Raw genomic sequence first — 21,900 nt, 5'->3', positions numbered from 1 at the left:
AAAAGAGAGAGAGAGAGAGAGAGAGCAGAATCAGGCAGGTAGGGATTTGATTCCTGGACCACCACTTACCGGCTGTGTGGCCTTGACCTATTACTTATGTCTCTTAGCCTCTCTTATCTGTAAATTGAGTATGTTTCTTTATGTGAACTTATCTTGAAGTAGAATGTATATACAGAGAGGTGCACAGATCATAACTTTACAGCTCGATAAAGTTTCACAAAGTGGCACACATCGCATTATCAAAACTTCATAAGCCCCTTCTTGTCTCCTAGGCACTACCTCACCCCACCCCCCAGCCAAAAGTAATCCCTATCTCAACTTCTAGTTGTATTTTTCCTGGTTTTGAACTCTATATAGATGATAATATATAGGACATGTCTTTTGTGTTTGGTTTCTTTTGCTTATGTCATGTTTATGAGATGCATCGTTGTTGTTGGGTACAGTTGTAGTTTATTAGTTCTCTTATTGAATAGTATTCCAATGTGCAAACATGCTACAATTTAATGACCCATTCTCCTGTTGGTGGACATTTAGATTGTTTCCAGTTTTTGGCTTTTATTAATGAAGCTACTCTGAAAAATTCTTGCATGAGCTTTTTTGGTGGACAGGGACACAGTCATTCAGGTGTAGGATTGCTGAGTTATAGAGTATGAATATCTCTCAGCTTTATAGAACCCGACTCACATTTTAATGAACGCTTTTAACCGTGTAACGTAGTGAGAATTAAATTATGTTGTGGAAAGCAATCAGCATGGTCTTCGGCAGATAGAAGGCCCTCAATACGTACTGTATGTAAAATGTAACGAAGGCATCATATTCCCTTAAGTTGAAGTGCCATAATGGACTTAAACATTTCCTATTGCTTGTTCGCTTACGTTGTTATCATTGTTTTGTTATTTTACATAGATGTTATTTTACATGGATGACTTTTTCTAGCTGTTCCCTTCTTTTGATAGATTTGCTTTTGGTAAATTAGATTCGACTGGATCAAAGAATATGTGACAGTAAGAACCATCACCCTTAAAAGGACTCTGAGGGCCTGCTGAAGAGGGGAATCAAAGAAGCAAGCATCTCAATCCCAATAAAATAGGTAACTAATAAGAACCTACTGTATGGCACAGGGAACAGTACTCAATACTCTGTAATGACCTATATGGGAATAGAATCTAAAAAAGAGTGGATATATGTATATGTATAACTGAATCACTTTGCTGTACCCCTGAAACTAACACAACATTGTAAATTAACTATATTTCGATTAAAAAAAAAAAAAGGGGGCTTCCCTGGTGGCGCAGTCGTTGAGAATCCGCCTGCCAATGCAGGGGACATGGGTTCGAGCCCTGGTCTGGGAAGATCCCAAATGCCGCAGAGCAACTAAGCCAGTGAGCCACAACTACTGAGCCCACGCACTGCAACTATTGAAGCCTGTGCACCTAGAGCCCGTGCTCCGCAACAAGAGAAGCCACCACAATGAGAAGCCTGCTCGCTGCAACTAGAGAAAGCCTGAGTGCAGCAATGAAGACCTAACGTGGCCAAAAATAAAATAAATAAAATAAATAAATTAAAAAAAAAAAAAAGAAGCAAGCCTCTCATAGCATGGCCCAGGAGAGGGCTGGGAAGATAGGTGGCTTATGGGTTTCATGGAAGAGTGTCTTATAGAGGACAGTACAGTAGGGTAGAATGGAGGATGATGATTTTTATAAATGATGGTGTAGTTTTTAGCAACTCAATATTTAGTTCCTGAGAACTGCTGGCAGCGGTCCCCAACCTTTTTGGCACCAGGGACCAGGTGGAAGACAATTTTTTCACGGGGTGGGGGGGGTGGGGGGAGGGGTTGGGGATGGTTCAGGTGGTAATGCAGGCTATGGGGAGCTGCAAACAAAGCTTCTCTCACTTGCCTGCCACTCACCTCCTACCGTACGGCCCACTGGGGACCTCTGCCTTGGAAGATAAACTGGGTCATTAGAAAAACAATGTTTTGTTCCTTTTTATGGCTAATATTCCATTGTATATATGGGCCACATCTTCTTTATCCATTCATCTGTTGATGGACACTTAGGCTGGTTCCGTGTCCTGGCTGTTGTAAATAGAGCTGCAGTGAACACTGTGGTACATGACTCTTTTTGAATTATGGTTTTCTCAGGGTATATGCCCAGTAGTGGGATTGCTGGGTCGTATGGTAGTTCTATTTTTAGTTTTTTAAGGAAACTCCATACTGTTCTCTATAGTGGCTGTATCAATTTACATTCCCACCAACAGTGCAAGAGGGTTCCCTTTTCTCTACACCCTCTCCAGCATTTATTGTTTGTAGATTTTTTGATGATGGCCATTCTGACTGGTGTGAGATGATATCTCATTGTAGTTTTGATTTGCATTTCTCTAATGATTAATGATGTTGAGCATTCTTTCATGTGTCTGTTGGCAATCTGTGTATCTTCGTGAGGTGGATGGACTGTCATACAGAGTGAAGTAAGTCAGAAAGAGAAAAATAAATACTGTGTGCTAACACATATGTATGGAATCTAAAGAAAAAAAAAAAAAAGGTCATGAAGAACCTAGGGGCAAGACGGGAATAAAGATGCAGACCTACCAGAGAATGGACTTGAGGATATGGGGAGGGGGAAGGGTAAGCTGGGACGAAGTGAGAGAGTGGCATGGACATATATACACTACCAAACGTAAAATAGATAGCTAGTGGGAAGCAGCGGCATAGCACAGGGAGATCAGCTTGGTGCTTTGTGACCACCTAGAGGAGTGGGATAGGGAGGGTGGGAGGGAGGGAGACGCAAGAGGGAAGAGATATGGGAACATATGTATATGTGTAGCTGATTCATTTTGTTATAAAGCAGAAACTAACACACCATTGTAAAGCAATTATACTCCAATAAACATGTTAAAAAAGGAAAAGAAAAACAATGTTTAAAAAGCTTAACTCAGGAAGGAGAGAGAAATCACAGGTGCAAAGATTCACTTTATTTATTCATTTTCCCCCCAACGTTAGCATGATTAAAGCCAAAGAGGGGGAGGACGGTGAGGTGGGGAGATGGGCTGGAGGACTGCAATAGGGAAAAGGGCCCGAGGCCTGAAGAGGCGAGGAAGGGGGCTGGGACCCAGCCCAGGTGATGGACGAGCCTGCAGGCCTCTCGCTCTAACACTCGTCCTTATTGATGCTCTTGACCAGGGCGGAGGCCAGGGACTGGTGACTGACCTCGCAGGTATAGAGACTATGGCTTTCGTACTCGGACCTGGACAGCGTCAGGGTGCTGCTGAGGCTGTATGTGCTGTCCTTGCTGTCCTGCTCAGTGAAACTCTCCTGGATGTTGCTGGCTTGGACAACTCCATCCACTTTCCAACTGACTTTGATAGTTTTGGGGTAAAAGCTATTCACTAAGCACACGACAGAGGCAGTTCCGGTCTCTAACTGCTGTTCAGATGGGTGGAAGAGGAAGACAGATGGCTGAGCATCAGACCCTGAGGAAGGAAGCATAGGGAGTGGTGTTTAAGTAACGGGGAAGTTCTCCACTTGGGTGCATTGTTTGTGGGTGAGCCTGGAACTGTAAGGGACAGACATGCAGAGGGCAGCATGCTTATTCTGTGGCATCCAGGGAGCAACTAGGGAAGCCAGGAAGCATATTTCTCATCGCCATGATTGGGAGATTTTTCCCTAGCCCCTACCCCTTAAGAAAGTTCTAAATTGTTTTGTTTGAAGTCTTTGCAGCCTTTCGAAGCTCTTTGCATGCCCTTCTGACCTTACCTTTCTCTCCTTCATCTGTGTTCTCTGCCTCCTGCAGGGAACCCAGTGCTTCAGGCCAAGAAACAAAACCACTTCATTGGACCCGTCAGAGTTTAGAAGTGAGAACAGGACTTGCACAGATCGTTTCCCCTGTGCCTCTCCTAGTTCTGTGCAGTGATATCAGGCTGCCTTTCACTTCCTGGCCTTCCTTCGGGCGTGTTGGGGTCAGACCCACCAGGCAGGGTGAGCCCCAAACTCAGTCTGGGCCCGGGTCGGTGGGGGGATCGGCCACTTCACCCTCTGCGATCAGGCCAGCAACTCACCCACTCCTCGCCAAGGCCTCAGAGGGAGACCTGGGTCCTGGCCTGATGGCTGTCACCGTATGGGGCAAGGTTCAGCCAGACCAGGAGGGTCAACTGTAATTTTGGCCACCTGCCCAGGAGGAACTGGCTAGCTTCACTTCTGACCATGAACAGCTGGCAGATGGCCTGCTGGGAATCCCCTTTGTGGGCCTTCAAGCCCTCAGGTGGGAGAGCATGAGTTAAATAACAAACCAAGACTCTTCTTTTGCTGTGAAAAGTCACAGATAAGTGAAGAGATTTTTATAAAGCTATAAACCTTTATAAAGCTATAAGCCTCCATGTTAACCAAGCAGTTTAATATAAGATACTGAAATTTTAATGTTTTGATACTTTCTTCTCTTTTAACCATCATCACTATTTTTTTCAGAGAATTTTATAAAATAGCCTTAGTAGCAAAATAATATGAATTCTAGAAAAAAGGGAGAGGAAATATTCTATGAAGATATCCTATTTGGGTCAATTTTTGATAGCTTTAAACTTTCTATCTTGCATTAAACAATTAGCATATTTGATATGGAAACTCTTGTAAGACCTCTTACTAGCTTTCTAATGGAGTTTAAAATTTATTAAAAGGTGTTTAAAAGGCCCTAAATACAGTTTTAGAACAGTTTAAAATACTTACATGGTTTAAATAGTTTGAAAAGAGTTTTAAAATGGCCTAAAATAGTCCTGTCAGGTTGTCACAAACCAAGAATAATCTTTTTCAAGTATTGCTTTTGAAATTACCTGGAGTAAACAACAATGACAATAACAAATAACTAAACTATGTTAAAGAGTATATAATTAAAATAGCCCGATTAAAAATGTTCTAACCACAGAATGTGGGGATTGGAAAATATATTCTATTAAGTTTTTATCAATGGCATTTACATATGGTTAGATATTTTGTACACCTGAAATATAATCCTACTGAAGCCATTAAATTTCTGAAAATTAAAAACATGTCACAAATTTATCTGATTTTTTGTCAGCAAATATATCTTAATGATATTTATTTTGAACTCAGTAAAAATTAATTGATCAAAACCTGAACGGCCAGATTGTTGCTGGCCTTTGGTTATATTTTTGCTGGTGTCGATTTTGCCCTGAAAGAATTTTTATATATATATATACATATATATATATGTATTTCATTTGGATTGAGCCTTTATTACTTAAATACATTTGATGAGAAGATATTTAAGAAATTACATATCACTGCAAAAAAATAGCTTTAAATTCTTTATAGTCTTCTACTGGAAATTTTTATTAAGAGGATATAATGTGAACTTCATTTCTGGAATCGCTAATAAAAATCAGGTTTCTCCCTGTTTTCCCCATGTTAACTCATGCCCATCACATTTCTGTTCTTTTCCGTTAGCGACATTATTTGTATCACTGTGTCAGGAAAGAGGGCCACAGCACAGCTGAACAGGCGATCGCGGGGTTGCCGTGGCCTTTGGCGGCATTTAGCGGCCAGGTGCGCCGTCACCAGAGCCCTGGGACCCGGCCGCCAACGTCATTCAATCACGAAAAGAGACCGCCAAGAAGTCTACAGACCACCCTAGCTGTGCCACGGCCTCCTCTGCAGTATAAAAACACCAGCAAGTAATAACAAAGAACATACTCATTAAAATATTTCCTATTTTTCTACATGTCCGTGGGCATCTGAAAAACGCAATTATTTTATTTTCCTTCACTTAAACAAATTACTTCAAAACTGAGCTTTTGGGGACAACCCAAAAATGGTAGGAAATGGTCTTTCCTCCATTATGATAAGAGATCATTTCCAGTTTAGTCTAATATAGAAATGTGGCTTTTTAAAAAAGAGTAATCTGTTAAGGTATAGAATCTCTATAGAATTTCTAAATATTGACAGTTCAGCACTCATTTTAGCCTCTAAAAATGGCGGTGCTTCTGATTCGCAATTAAGCGGCAACTTTAACACAAATAAATATGCTTTTCTAACTTCTTACTGATTTCGTAATGCATCCTATTGATTTTTATTCTTATAAAATAATATATCGGACAGAAGAGAGAAAACAGACTAAGAAATACATTTCTCTACTTTTCCGTGTTGTACATACAAGCAAAAATCAATACAATATTTGGCAAATTTCAATGAAAATTAATTCGCTTTAACTCTTTTAGAGCTGCAAGTATTCCTTTTTCATCGACACTAATTTTTTTTCCCTTCGAGTCATTCGGTGTAGATTAATCTTTTTGTCTACAAACCCAGGTTTGGAGCTGAGTTTAACTTCTGAAACTGATAAAAAATCTGAAATGTTCTCATTTACCCATCTCCACAAAACTCATACTTAAGCCTCTAAAAGTCAACACTGGCATTTAGACCCAGACACATTTCAGAAGGTAGTAGAGGAAAATTACTTACGTTTAATCTCCAGACGTGTCCCTTGGCCAAAGGTGATCCTCAGCGTTAACTTAATTACTTTCCCCTCAACAAAAATCTGTTTTTGCTGCTAAAGTCATTTGACTGTCGGATACAGAGAAAATCTGGCCATTTAGATGCCACGTCAACTAACTAGCTCTTTGCTCTTCTGAGACAACCTGATTTTCAGTCCCTTTCTGATCTCATTTTCAGAAGAATCCCATTCTCTTCGAAAGTGACCTCAACTCACACCCCAAGCATGAAAACCCCCAAATTTCACGACTCTATAAGAAAGAGGAGTAGAAAAGTGCACTTACGTTTGATTTCCACCTTGGTCCCCTGGCCGAACGTATAAGCCACAGTGAGTGAGCTAACACACCCCCCTGATCAAAAACCTCCCTCTGAAGCCAATCACAGGAAAAAGGCTAATTCACAGAAAAATCCAGATTTTTCTTCCCCTTTCTCTCCACAAACCCTACTCTCCTTACAAATTCATCCACTTTTCTGTTCAGCTTAAAAATTGACTATCTTCTGGTTTTCTGCCTTTTAACTTTTGGGTCACCAGGAATGGCTCATTTAACCAAAATGTCACAAATTTGCACAAAGGATACAGCAGGACAAAAACCTCACAAATAACTGAGCAAAAATGTGCTCACATTTAATCTCCACTGTGGTCCCTGGGCTGAAGGTGAACCATGGTGATTCCCCTTAACTTCCACTCGCACAAAACCCTACCCTGACAGGGCAGCAAGCCCCCTTCCCCAATTCAGTTATTTTGGTTTGGAAATCTTAAAAATTAGTCATCAGTTAGCCTCCTGTAGAACAATTTCCCCTCCTCTGTACCTAATCTGGGAATGAAATTTGTTTTATCCCTGACACCTAATTAATGAAAACGTGCGAAAAAAGGAACAAAAAGCAACCAATTAGACGGAAACGGCAAAGAGCAGAACCCTGGGTCAGCTACTGAAGCTTAACTCCCTTCTCAAGCAGGAGTGGAGGCCCTGGGGCTTCCCTGACAGAGAATGTTTGTCATTCTTAGGTGAGCTCTAAAATCCTAGAAGATGATTTATTTATGTCTATGGCCTGATGGTCCCATATTTTAGCAGTCTCCCACATCTGGACTGCTGTTTATTTATTTATTAATTTGTTTATTTTTTGGAAAGTAGGTTGAATATAAATTACAAAGAAAGATAAGCACATTAAAAAAAACCACCCTGTACTTTTAAGCAATTGAAATATAGTTGATTTACAATGTTGTGCTAGATTCAGGTGTACAGCAAAGTGATTTAGCTATATACACACATACATATATTTATATATATATATATTCTTTTTCACATTCTTTTCCATTATACATTATTACAAGATATTGAATATAATTCCCTGGGCTATACAGTAGGACCTTGTTGTTTATCTATTTTATATATAGTAGTGTGTATCTGTTAATCCCAAACTCCTAATTTATCCCTCCCCTGCCTTTCCCCTTTGGTAACCATAAGTTTGTTTTCTACATCTGTGACTCTATTTCTGTTTTATAAATAAGCTCATTTTAAAAAGTGCACTTCTTGGGCTTCCCTGGTGGCGCAGTGGTTGGGAGTCCGCCTGCCGATGCAGGGGACACGGGTTTGTGCCCCGGTCCGGGAGGATCCCACGTGCCGCGGAGCGGCTGGGCCCGTGAGCCATGGCCGCTGAGCCTGCACGTCCGGAGACTGTTCTCTGCAGTGGGAGAGGCCACAGCAGTGATAGGCCCGCGTACCGCAAAAAAAAAAAAAAAAAAAAAAAAAGTGCACTTCTTTATACCTTCTTGTGGGGTGGGGGGCTTTTTGCAAATGATAAACCTCATTCAATGCCATTATGAAACTTTTAAGCTTCTTTCGTTAATAATATTAATAAAGAATGTTTTCCTATTTGAACCTCTCCTTTGCCACCATGTTTTTTCAAAATGGCTAAATACATATCAAACAAAGGCCCATGTCTTATTTTGAAATCTAATTAGGAATGAAGCTATAGATGGCCTGTGAAACAAAAACAAAGATCAAAAGAGTAGAAAAGCAGACTTTACTTGGTTGGTTGTCTGTTGTCACAGGATAGGTAGAGCGAGAGGGGTACCCACCATGCCACAATGAGCTGAACCAGGTGCATGCTGTCTTTGGAGCTGCCAGGGAATCATGGCGTGCCTTGGTGTTTCCACAGTAACCGCATCAAGGGCCCTGAAGACCTCATTTTGCTGTGAGTCCAGCTTATTGCAGTCCTGTTTCCCTCTTAACCTTCCATTCCCACCTTAGCATATATTGCTCCCAGCATCTTCAAGTCCTTGCTGTACTTCTGTGATCTCCAGCTTTTGCAAAACTCTCCCTCTTCTTGGAGACACTTTTGCTCACCTCCATGAGCTTGTGAACAACAAATTGTCTTTCAAGACTCAACTCAAGAGAGACCTTCTGTTGGGTTATCTCCTAGCAAGTGACTCAATTTTGTAGAGTACAGAGGCAGGTCACTGGGCCTAGAACACCTAGTTGCTCTTATCTGCTGTCAGATTCTTTCTACCCTACTGGATTGTAAGCTGGTTGATGTTTCGTTGTCTTATATTTGGAAGGCCCAGTCCAGCATCTTCACTTGGTAAATGCTCAACAAACATTTGCAGAATGAATGAAAAAAAAAAAACCCGAAAAACAAAAATACAATCCTACCACAGATAGTTGAAAATCAATAATAGATCAGAGCTGATAAATTATAATGGACCAAGGACTAATACAGACCACTGCAATAGTAAGTTTTACAAAAGAAATCGTAATACTAATTCTGAAGATTAGGGTAGCCTTCATTGATTTTGACACTGGGAGCTTTGCTAGTTACCTTGAATAGCAGAATCAGCAGTGAATTTCACCAGAAGATGAAGAAAGAAAGCAAACTGGAGATAGAGAGGAGAGTGGAAATTAAGTGTAAAAAACAGTTGACTGAGGACACAGTCAACATGGATGTTAAAGAGGACAGAAAGTGAATTTCTCTGCAGAGATGCAAGCAATAACAATCAAAACAGTTGAAATTTATTGAGCATTTATGAAGTGCCAGACATTGTACATTGATCACCACATTTAATTATCCCTCCAAATTTAGGAACTAGAAACTACTCTATCCCTTATTTTGTAGATGAGGAAACTTGAGTGCAGAGAGATTAAGTGACTTGCTCATGGCAGTGATGAGTGACAGAGCTGGGATTTCAACTCAGAGCTCATGCACTTAGTTGCACCAGTCTGCAGATTAGACCCTGGGAATGAAGTCACCCAGTGGAAGCAATACACTTGGCAGAAAACACTGGGGTGAGGGGAGAAAAAAGAAGCTCCTTAGATTGTCCCCGGGTTGGCAATGAGTAGAAAAATAGTCTCAAAGGTATATACAAGACTGCTCATTGAGATGTTGTTTAAAAGGTAAAAAAATAGAAAATAACTGACATCTTCACCATCAACTAATTATGATAGAGCTTTGCAGTGGAGCACAAAGCAGCCAATAAGAGGATGAAGTAGGTTTCCGTATAGTCACATGGAAGGTGATTGTAAAGATGTAGGCTGAATGGTCTGTATTGTATGATATTGTGATCCCATTTTAACTGAATATGTATGGATATGAATACAGGCTAATTGCTGAAGGGAATACAATGAACTGTGCTCAGTGGTTATCTCCTGAAATCGATTACAGAGGTGTGTTGTTGTGGAAGAAAGGGGAGTAGTGACATTTTCTACTGTCCTGTATATTGCAGATTATTTGATTTTTAAAAATTATATGAATACATTCGTTTTGTGGCTTTCAGAAACACCAAGGCTGTACCAATTGTGATAAAAAGTAAAGTCTGATATCGCCCAGTAGAATTCTCAGTATTTATGTGCAAATATAATTTTTAAATAATATCTACATATTCTTACGTTTTCTTTGTTTTTCAAATATTTTTTTATAATCTTTAGATTAAGAATACAAAAAGGTAGGGGTTTTCCTGGTTCTGTGCAGGAGATGTGGGTGTGGCTGGAAAATGTATATTCTTAAGTGAGTAAATCGGAGACATAGTGAAGCGTGCAAGCAGAAAGTGAATTATAAAGCAGAATTTGCTACTGATAAAAGATGGCTGTCATAAGAACCATTGTGGCACAGGCCAGTTTGTTGCTCTTACTCAGTAGGATCAATAGGGATGGTTGTTGTCATGTTTGCTGTGACATCACGTGTATCACTGAGAAGTGGTTGAGATCCTTAATATGGATGTTTGCTCCCACTCTGGAAAATGCAGACACTCATCTCGTTTCCACGAGGACATGTAATATGGATTATTTGAAGGCAAAGGATGTCTTAGAAGCATCTGTGAGCATCTACCGTTCTACAGAGTGTCCAGGATGGACCTCGATAAGATTGACTTACTGAGGAAAGGCCGTGTCAATAAACTAGCCTGAGAGGTTCTTGGATTTATGCATGAGTGATGGAAATAGAAAATTTGGGGGAGAATTCCAGCAAACTCATCACTGAAGCTGCTTTCCATGTGGCCCGCAACAAAGTTAGATTCTTAGAATAAATTCTAAACTGTTTGTGGGGATAGAGAGAGAGAGAGAGAGAGGGAGAGGCTAAGTGCATGTTTATAAGTCACCCTGAAAGCTCTTTTTTTTTTTTTTTGCGGTACGCAGGCTTCTCACTGCTGTGGCCTCTCCCGCTGCGGAGCACAGGCTCCGGACGCGCAGGCTCAGCGGCCATGGCTCACGGGCCCAGCCGCTCCGCGGCATGTGGGATCTTCCCGGACCAGGGCACGAACCCGTGTCCCCTGCATCGGCAGGCGGACTCTCAACCACTGCACCACCAGGCAAGCCCCACCTTGAAAACTCTTGATAAGCTATCTTATCAATGTTCCTCAGGTCTAATATTTCAAAAAACACCTTTTTTTGGTTTTTATTTGACATGATTAACCAGCCTATTTGAGAGGTCTGCCTCCCACCAGTACCATAGAGTAAATCACCCAGCATTTTAGAGACACAATGACACAACTTTGCTCTTCGCAAAGGTTGAAGGATGGGGGCTTTCCTACCTGACTGCTGAATATTTGTGTCTGATAATCCATCCTGAAGTCTGTGGTTCAAAGGTTTTCTTCAGCTCATCGTTCACAATAGAGTCCCAGGCAGGTGATTCTTTTGACTTCAGTTTGATCCCTCCCTCCTTAGGATCATATTGTCTGTCATTTGTACTTGACTTAAGCTGATATTCCAAAAGGATAGGAGGAAATTCTGGAGTCCACATTCAGTGGTGCTCAGAATCTGATCAATTGCCGGTCTTCGGGCTAGAGTGCCACAGATGGACATCTGCCCTGTGTCTCCAAGGGGGCAAGGATGGCTCCATTAGCCTGGAAGGAGGGAGGCAGAGGAGGTCACTTGAAAACTCGCTGCTGCTTCGCTGCTTTGGAGCTGTGTCTTTCCATTCATCTCTGAAGAGAGACATGCTGAGAGAAGCAAAGTCCTTTGCCCAACCATGTGCAAATGCGTGTGCCGTAAACATGACTCAAGATTTTGGTCCCACTCTGGGAAATGTAGACACTCATCTTGTTTCCACGAGGACATTAAGGCTGCAGGTGTTTCTTGACGTTCTAGAGTGAAAGAGACAACAGCAGCAACGTACCAGGGCTTATGGACCCTTGGAGATTTACATATTGAGGCTTGTGGTTTGCAGCGGGTTTCCACTAGTGATGAGCCCTTTGAGCTCGGCCCTGGAGTTCCCTGGCTCCCTGTCTGTCTGCTTGGCATCCAGCCCTGCGTCTCCTCTCACCCTACTCAGAGAAACCCATCGCGGACCAGCTCCGCAGGCAGCTGTGGAGTTACGTGAATTCAGGTTTGGCTCTTCACACTTTTTGCCTTTGTTGTCAAAATCCTCAGGTCCTTTATGGACACTCCACTCTGCTTTGTGCTGGCTCAGGGACCCTCACTGAGTGCCCCCTCCCACCCCTCTGACCATGCCCCACCCCCACCCCAGTCTTGCTTATCTTGACTAAGGACCTGGGCTCTGCATCTTTCCTGCCCACTCTGCGATGTTGCCTCATACCCTTAATATGTATATCCTGATCCCATTTCAAAAGGATTTCAATCTCTCTTTGCTTTCTAGTTCCACCAGCTCTTCTGAGAAGCTGAGCTTCTGTTCAGCTCCACAGGTCAGTTAAGGCGGTTACCACTCAACCTGATATTTTGCTGCTGTTGACTCTGCCCTGTTCTTCTTGTCCTTGTAGGTTTGTTTATTATTATTATTATTATTTTGGCTGCACCATGAAGCTTGTGGGATTTTAGTTCCCTGACCAGGGATTGAACCCGGACCCTTGGCAATGAGAGTGCAGAGTCCTAACCACTGGACCATCAGGGAATTCCCTGTGGGTTTATTTCTTTAAAATAATTTCTTAAAAAAAAATTTATTTTTAGGTTTTTTTAAATTTTGTTGTTTTTTTAAAGAATTTATTTATTCATTTACTTTTTGGCTGCGTTGTGGCTTTGTTGCTGCGCACGGGCTTTCTTTAGTCGCGGCGAGCGGGGGCTGCTCTTCGTTGCAGTGCGCCAGCTTCTCATTACGGTGGCTTCTCTTGTTGCAGAGCACGGGCTCTAGGCACGCGGGCTTCAGTAGTTGCGGCGCGCGGGCTCAGTAGTTGTGGCCCACAGGCTCTAGAGCGCAGGCTCAGTAGTTGTGCCGCACGGGCTTAGTTGCTCTGGGAGGTGTGGGATCTTCCCGGTCCAAGGCTCAAACCCGTGTCCCCTGCGTCGGCAGGCGGATTCTTAACCACTGCGCCACCAGAGAAGCCCCTTAATTTTTTTTTAAACAAGTGCGTATTGTGATTGAATGTGTGAGTTTAATTCATCATCTTAAACTGTATCTTTCTTAAGTTGGCTCCTTTGGGTTCTAAGTGGGGTTAAACTAGGCTGGTTCCTGGCTCTTCTCCCGATACTAATCAGCATCGCATTTAAGGGCTATTAGTCTGGTGCTGGGGAAAGAGGCACAGATCACTCCCTTCTCCTCAATGCACCCTCCACCCCAAAGTGCCCTGATCATCCTGGCTGAGACTAGAGTTCCGAACCTAAGAGGGAAGGATGGGAAGAGGGCCGGGTGGCGAGAAAACAAACAACAAAGAAACAAAAAGAAAAATCAAGAAACCCAACAATTGAAGCAAGGAATAATGTGGACTTTTACATTTAATATGCTGGACCTGTCTACCACTCTCAAGCTCCCTTTGCAATGACAGAAAAAATATAAAAATGAGAATAAATGGAGTCCATGATTGCAGCATCACAAAGGATCCTGTTAGGAGAAAAAAAAATGGGGGGAAACTGCACAGATTTAAATTACATTATTGAAATGATGGAGCAACTGGAATCTAGAATCTTCCATTCCATCACAAAAATAGGCAGGGGCCCTTGAAGCAGCCAACACTAGTTTTCCCCACAAAGCCCTCAAAAAAATCACATGCACCTCAGAGTTAAAAGACATTGGGACTGGAAGTGGGATGGGGGCTGGTGGAATGTGGAGTAACACCCGGACGCCTGACACTTGCCCTTCAGGCCATGTGACTAGTGACGGAAATAAAAAGGGGTCAAGTGACAGGCATTCAACAACAATGGGATAAAAGTGTTCCAGGGCTTCCCTGGTGGCGCAGTGGTTGAGAGTCTGCCTGCCGATGCAGGGGACATGGGTTCGTGCCCCGGTCCAGGAAGATCCCACATGCCGCGGAGTGGCTGGGCCCATGAGCCATGGCCGCTGAGCCTGCGCGTCCGGAGCCTGTGCTCCGCAAAGGGAGAGGCCGCAACAGTGAGAGGCCCGCATACCGCAAAAAAAAAAAAAAAAGTGTTCCAAAGCACCAGGAGAAGAAAAAAAAATTAATAAACCAAAGTAGCAAAATTCAGGACAAGGAAATAAAAAATCAAGAGAAAAATAATGATAAACTGAAATATAAAATAAGATGGGCAGGCCAAGTCCAAATAGAACAAACTATAATAAAAGTTAAGTTATCCAAAGCTTGAAGATAAGGCAAAATGATGACTACTGAGAAAAATTCTCTCCTTGACCAAACTCTACTCAGGCTCCTCTGAACTCTCTTCTCAAGCAGGCCCTGAATTTTGGGCTTCTGTGTTTATCACTGCATTGTCCAGTTTTAGCAAGAATCCTGCTACGTCAATTTAACCAGAATTCCCCATCCTGCATCCTCCTTGGTATCTAACTGAGTTCCTTATGTTCCATCATCTCCCAGGTAATGTCTGAGGACCCTGGTCTGCCTTCAGCAAGGCTCCCATCAGGTTGGTTCAGCCAGAATCAGAATTACCCCTGATGTTTCCTCTTAGAAATTGTCTATCCACTGACCCCTACCCTGCTCCTTGGCTATAAATTCCCACTAGTCCTTGTATCTGAAGCCCAATCTCTCTCCCCTTCTGTATAACCCCTTTGCTGCGTGGTGGTCCCTACACTTATGATGGTAATGGTCTGGAATAGGGTCTGTCTTACCATTTTTTATTTTTCTGGCTGTGCTGCGTGGCTCGTGGGAGCCTTGACCAGGGGTCGAACCTGGGCACTTGGCAGTGAAAGAGAGGAATCCCAGCCACTGGACTGCCAGGGAATTCCAAAGCCTTACCATTCTTTAATAACTGTCATACATGATTTTTCTTCAACCCTATATGTCCTTTCAAGGTCCTTTGATTTGCTAGAGAAATAAAGTTTGTTTGACTTGTATTTATTACTGATTAAAAACTAGATTCCAGGGCTTCCCTGGTGGCGCAGTGGTTGAGAGTCCGCCTGCCGACGCAGGGTACATGGGTTCGTGCCCCGGTACGGGAAGATCCCACATGCCACGGAGCGGCTGGGCCCGTGAGCCATGGCCGCTGAGCCTGCACGCCCGGAGCCTGTGCTCCGCAACCGGAGGGGCCGCGGCGGTGAGAGGCCCGCGTACCGCAAAAAAAAAAAAAAACTAGATTCCAAAAAGTTAGCTATTAGCCTAGAAAAAACTGATATCATGAAAATGACAAATGATTTTTGTCCGGGAAGACCACTCCAAGCCTTATGGTTTTATTGCTCTGTAGGACGTTAACCAGTTTTGAATCTTGTTTAGCAATCTTATTCTAGCCTTCATAGGTGTGTGTGTGTGTGTATCTTTGGCCTCCTTTCACCAGCTTTATCATCTGGTTCTGTCATCAATAAATTAAATGAATCTTTGATACATGCTCACGATCTATATGCATGAGAACTTTAATTGTTTTGGAAAAATTTGTACCTTGACAATATAAATGAGAAAAACTTTACAACCGAAAGACCAAGAACAGTGAATGTAACCCACAAATCCGGCCCTATGTTGTTGAAAAGAGATGTATTTAAAACTAATACATAAAATGATTGAAACGACTAATGCAATGGATGAGGATTGTCAACTGCTAACTGAAGGAAGGACAATGTGTAATACTGGAGAAATAGAATTAGAGGAAAGAACACTTCCAGGGACAAAATCAGATATAATAAAAAGACTGAAGAGCTCAGACCGCGCGAAATACGTTTATATCAGATTGTTCTGTTTTTGTGAATTTCATTTGCAAAGCATGAGAGCAAGGCACTGGGTATTGAGACTGCCAGTTTTCCCAAGGACAGGAAATGGGTGGGCTTGGGGCCCAAGGAGGGCTGTGTCCCTTGGGGCTCAGGGACCATTAGGGGCTGAGAGAGAGGCTGGTGGTGGCCGTGGTGGGAAGGAAGGTGGGGAGGGTCAAAACTCACTTGAAGTCACGGCAGTGCCTCCAAGACTCTAACTTATGTTCACGTTCATCCTCAAATGTTCTTATGTCAGGAACAGCCTGCTCAGGTTGAGTGATTAGATAGAATGAAATGCTTTCAGCCTCTGGGTCCTTTTCCTCCAGATTCAGCAAGCGGGGAGGTTTGTTTAGCCTAGCTTGGGTCAAGGGCTACCCCTTGGCTAAGGAAAGTGTCGGTCCCATGACATCCTCAGCTGAATCCACCTAATCAGAAAGAAGTAATTCCTCAAAAGGGGAGGGTCATTTGCTCTTAGGAAGTGCAAGGATGCAGTTAGGAAACGGAATGTCCATTGCTGTCTGTTCTTCCGTGTATTTCGAATCCTCAGCTGGTGAATTAGGATATTTTGACTATAGATAAAAGATACAATTTACCAAGAAGATTTAATAGTGGTGGACTTTTATACTGAGTCAAAATGCATCAAAATACATTAAAAATTTTTATTAGAGACACAGTAAGAACTTGAGAAAATGACGATTACACCAGAAGACTTTCTTTTTTTTTTTTCCTGCCTATTGGGAATAATAGGTGTTTTTATTAAACTATTACTGGCAGTCAGTATTGTGCTAAGTGCTTTATATATATATATCACTGTTTTTGATTGTGAGATTAATTCTGTTAGATAGTTGCTTTCTTCATGTAAGAGATGAGGAAACTGGTGTAGGATGATCTTAAGTAACTTGTCCAAGGTTACATTTAGTAAGTAGCAGAGAAGAAGACTTTCTATATAGACAAAGAAGTTGGGACCAACACAATGAAAACTGGAATCTCTCTCCCTTCTTCATTCCTTCCCAGGCCCATCATCCTATCCGGTGTGGAATAACAGAACTGACAATAGTGTGAAATAATTTTGCCGGCATCAACATGTTAAAGATTATTTGCCTCTTTCCCAAGTGTGTTTATGTAATAAGGCACATTTCCAAAAGTAGCTGAGAATATTTCTGTCTAAGTTCCCTGGTGGAGAAGCACAAGCTTCAAATAGATCCTTTCTAATCCACACACTGACCCCCATTAGAAAAAGAAAAAGATATATGTCTCAATTCATTTTAATATATATGCGTATATATATAATACACACACACGCACACACACACACATATGTATCAGTAGATAATTGGGTATATAACATTGAAAACATAACCTTTTCAAATGCCTATGGAATATTTATAACATTTAGCTGTGTACTGGGCCAAAAAGAGAATGAAACATTTATACATTGTCCCAAAGTAGAAATCATTTTGGTCACAATATCTTTACCACAACGCAATAAACCTAGAACTTAGCCATAAAGTAGCCAACTAACAGATTACTGACTTGGAAATTAAAAAATGACCACTCTAAAAATCTTAAAAAGAAATGTATCAAATTACAGAGCAACGAATTATTGAAGCGTCAACAACAGTGAGAGTACTGCATATTAAAATGCAGTATTTTATTTATTAAATATTAAGTATTTATTAAATGCTCTTAGTATTTAATACTGCATATTAAAATTCATGGGATGGAATCAAAGTGGGTCTCAAATGAAAATGTGTTTTCTTTACTGATTAAAGAGCCAAGAGGACTTCCCTGGTGGCACAGTGGTTAAGAATCTGCCTGCCAATGCAGGGGTCACGGGTTCGAGCCCTGGTCCGGGAAGCATGCTGGAGCAACTAACATGCCGCGGAGCAACTAAACCCGTGCACCACAACTTCTGAGCCTGTGCTCCAGAGCCCGCGAGCCACAACTACTGAGCCCACGCACCATAACTACTGAAGCCCGCATGCCTAGAGCCTGTGCTCCACAACGAGAGAAGCCACTGCAACGAGAAGCCACCGCAATGAGAAGCACGCGCACCGCAACGAAGAGTAGCCCCAGCTCGCCGCAACTAGAGAAAGCCTGCGCGCAGCAACGAAAACCCAATGCAGCCAAAAATAAAATAAATAAATTTATTAAAGAAAAAGAGCCAGGAGATCAAACATAATAAACTAAGCATTAAACTCAAGGAGCTAGCCACAGAACAAGATGAACCAAAAGAAGGTAGAAGGACATAATTAGTAAAAATAAAAACAGAAGCACATAAAAGACAAAGCTATTTTGGTGAATAAAACCAAGAGATATTTATTTGAAAATGATCAATAAAATAGACAAATTTCTAGACAGTGTGACCAAGGAAAAAGAGAAAAACACATATAGACATTGAGAATGAGAAAGAGATTACAGCATACCAAAAAGCTTTTAAGAATTAAAGCAGGGCTTCCCTGGTGGCACAGTGGTTGAGAGTCTGCCTGCCGATGCAGGGGATACGGGTTCGTGCCCCGGTCCGGGAAGATCCCACGTGCCGCGGAGTGGCTGGGCACATGCGCCATGGCCGCTGAGCCTGCACGTCCGGAGCCTGTGCTCCGCAACGGGAGAAGCCACAGCAGTGAGAGGTCCGCGTACCACAAAAAAAAAAACAAAAAACAAAACAAAAGAATTAAAGCACGTGCTGCCTGGATTTCCCGCATTCTTCCAGCCTTCTGGGCCATCCTCACTATTATTTTTTTCCATTTCCTTTTTTGGTAGTGACTTGGGGGTAACCTCGCTATTGAGATATAATTTACATGCCATACAATCCACCCATTTAAAATACACAGCTCAGTGTTTTTTAGTATATTCACCATATCACACTACACATGCAACCGTCATCATAATTTGGGAATATTTTCATCACCTCGAAAAAGAAACCCCGTTCTCCTTCTCTACCACCTCTTAGTATTCTCATCCTTCCCGGCTGCTGGCAACTGCTAATCTACTTCCTGTTTCTCTGTATTTTCTCATTCTGAACGGTCCATAAAAGTAGAATCATAATAGGTGGTCTTTTGTGTTTGGCTTCTTTCACTTAGCCTAATGTTTTCAAGGTTCATCTCTGCTGTAGCATGAATAATATCCCACTGCATGGATATACCACATTTTGTTTATTCATTAATCAGTTATTTCACCCTTTTTTGTTATTCAAATAAAACTGCCCGGGTCCCCCTGTGACATGTTGGTGAAGGCTCCACCTTTTCAAGGATTCTCAGAAGCTTCTCAAATGTGTGGTCCCTTCCTGTTTCAGATTCTTATTGCAATGGGATTATTGATCTCCCTGACTGCTGTCATGATTCCTGTACCATTGCCTTCTCTCTGCCCCTCCTCACTTCATGCTTGACTCGTCCTCTTACTTCATTTTCCAGAAACCCACTTGTCCAGGGTTTCTAGGTTAGGCAGGGTTGGTTTGATAGAATGTTTATTCTTCTCATTTTCTACCCATATTCAGATTAAAGCCCCCCTAGGCCATTTTTGCTCTTTTAAAATTTTATTTTTGTTTTTAAATTTTTAATATTTTCTTCCAGTTTTATTGAGATATAATTGGTGTACAGCACTGTGTAAGTTTAAGGCATACAGCATCATGATTTGACTTACAAACGTCATGGAATGATGATCCCTATAAGTTTAGTGAACATCCATCATCTCATACAGAGACAATATTAAAGAAGTAGAAAACACATCCTTTTCCTTGCGATGAGAATTTAGGGTTTACTCTCTTAACAGCTTTCCTATGTAACACACAGCAGTGTTAATTATCTTTATCAGGTTGTACGTTACATCCCTAGTACTTATTTATCTTATAACTGGAAGTTTGTACCTTTTGACCACCTTCATCCAATTTCCCCTTCCCCCAGATAGGCTTTTGCTTTTTTGAACATCTAAATGAAGGGCACAATTCCTTATCTCCCAAAATAAATGGAGTAATTCGCCCAAGAAGAGATAGACACTAATTTTAGAAGAAATTGAGGAGTTTGTCAAAGACCTACCTCCTCCAAAAGAACCTAATACAAGACAGTTTTCAAGCAGTTTCTTTATAAGCTTTTTTTTTTTTTTGAAACTGATAAGTCCTATGTCAAGGAGATACACAGATATGGAATACTTTTCAATTTATTCTCTGAGTTGGCATGACTGTGATACTGCAAGTGGACTGGAGCAGTCCTCAAATGAAACCTAGGACCCTTACAGATTAGAAAGGCTCATCTCTATTCCTTGAACCGCAAATTTCATGGCCCTTTAAAGTGAAGTGAGGAGAAAGGGTAAATATTTAATCAATCTTGTAATTGGCGTGGCTGGGAATTTGGATAAGTACTAGACAAGGAGTAGCTGACGAAATTAATACCAGAAACCAGGAGGAGTCTACCCAAATGTAAGGCACGTACACCGGGATACATCAACCTAGGGAAAAACCAAGATCGCAGAAATAACCACGCACAACGTATCATTGACACTTGTCTCTGCCCAGGATATCATATCTTCCACTTCTATGAAAAAGAATATTCTTCACATCCCTCATTATTTCTTGCATCGCACAGGCATCTCATGAGGGATCGCACTCACCGCTGCACTCTCCGTGATTAACAAGTGTCTGGCATACACTTGGTGTCCAATACATGTTTACCCAAATGAATGAGTGAAATGAACAAGGATTGTTCAGCAGTCACATGGTACTTGCTGTTTTCTCCTCTCTTGCTCTGGCGCGCCCTCTGGTGATCACTTTCGGTAATTTCTGAAGCCCTGAAAACTGCTTCTGAAGGTGGTGCCTTAACTGGGACTGTCTGGGCTGCAGCTGAGCCTGGGACCATGTTAGACTGAATAGTATATAGGCTTAGTGTGATCTTGGAGGGTCTTTGTAGAGCCTTGCCTCCCAATTAAAGTACTTCCATTAAATTTCCTGAGGCACTTTGCAAAACCTTCGTAAACCAGGAAAATTGTTTGCACAGTTGCCATCTGTTTCCCTTAAGTCGGAGGAGACATTTTAATGCATTTTCTGAAATCCAATGACAGAATGAAAAATGAGTCTGTGCAGCATGAAAACACGTTTCTTTCTTCAGCGTGACAGCTGCTCCGGAACTCAGTCAGGATACAAACATCCCATTTAATATAGAAAAGAGCCTTAACTATTGACTTTTATAACTGAGGAAACAAAGGCCCCCTTAATGATACTGAGGTTGTAGGAGCACAGTCAGGGTCTAAACCTTTGCCTTCTAAGAACCAGTTTGTGATTTCCACTAAACGCTGCTAGTTGCAATAATCTTCAGCCTGATAAGTGCATTAACTAAGAGCAGTGATAGCTACTCTAATAGATACGATCCAAAGCTTCAGTGACTTAATGCACTGGAAATTTGTTTTTCACTTGTGTGAAGTTCTAATTGGCAGTGGAGGGTAGGGTTTCTGTCCCATGCTGTCTCTGAGGGACACAGGCTGACAAAGGCCATCTTCAGCTTAAAGCTCCTGTAATGAGTTGCAAGACTACTGATTAGGAAAGGAAAATTGGCCTCACAGTCAGCCACTGAATCGGGCTGGAGTTCCAGGCTAGAATGGAGGCTTTGTGGATGGTGAGCTTTACACATAATGAAGTTCTCCATTGCTGCCTAAGAGATTTTGGCTTTTGAAGGAGAGGGTAAAACCCGAGTGACCCAAACTCTCCAGGTAGGTAGGCAATCACTTTGGTAAAGTGGTATTTATCATACCTCCCACATCCTGCCTTACATCATGGAATTTTATAATCATATTTGAACAGCTTGAAATACTTCTGTATTCGCCATCGTGCCTCTGTACTGAGTACTCAGTGATTGCTCTTCAAACTGAATTTGATAAATATGTATATT

General features: G+C 41.9%; 1 protein-coding gene and 1 non-coding gene across 2 annotated transcripts in view; both read right to left on the bottom strand.

Annotated features, from left to right (window-relative positions):
• Positions 1-3,148: 3,148 nt before the first annotated feature.
• The window catches only part of LOC136133810 (immunoglobulin kappa light chain-like), an 81,213-nt gene continuing 62,461 nt past the window's right edge, over positions 3,149-21,900 (bottom strand). Inside the window, exons 4-5 of the mRNA XM_065891181.1 lie at positions 6,781-6,833; positions 3,149-3,471 (exon numbers count right to left, since the gene is read on the bottom strand). Coding sequence (XP_065747253.1) covers positions 3,149-3,471; positions 6,781-6,833 — 376 coding nt within the window. The remainder of the gene's footprint in view (positions 3,472-6,780; positions 6,834-21,900) is intronic.
• Positions 12,763-12,835, bottom strand: TRNAE-CUC (transfer RNA glutamic acid (anticodon CUC)). The gene has a single exon. It is a non-coding gene; the product is annotated as a tRNA-Glu (tRNA).

This window comes from Phocoena phocoena, chromosome 14 (assembly GCF_963924675.1).
Source record: "Phocoena phocoena chromosome 14, mPhoPho1.1, whole genome shotgun sequence".
NCBI classification, from domain to species: Eukaryota; Metazoa; Chordata; class Mammalia; order Artiodactyla; family Phocoenidae; genus Phocoena; species Phocoena phocoena.
Note: the sequence above shows the minus strand (reverse complement) of the source record. Positions and strands in the feature narration are given on the sequence as shown.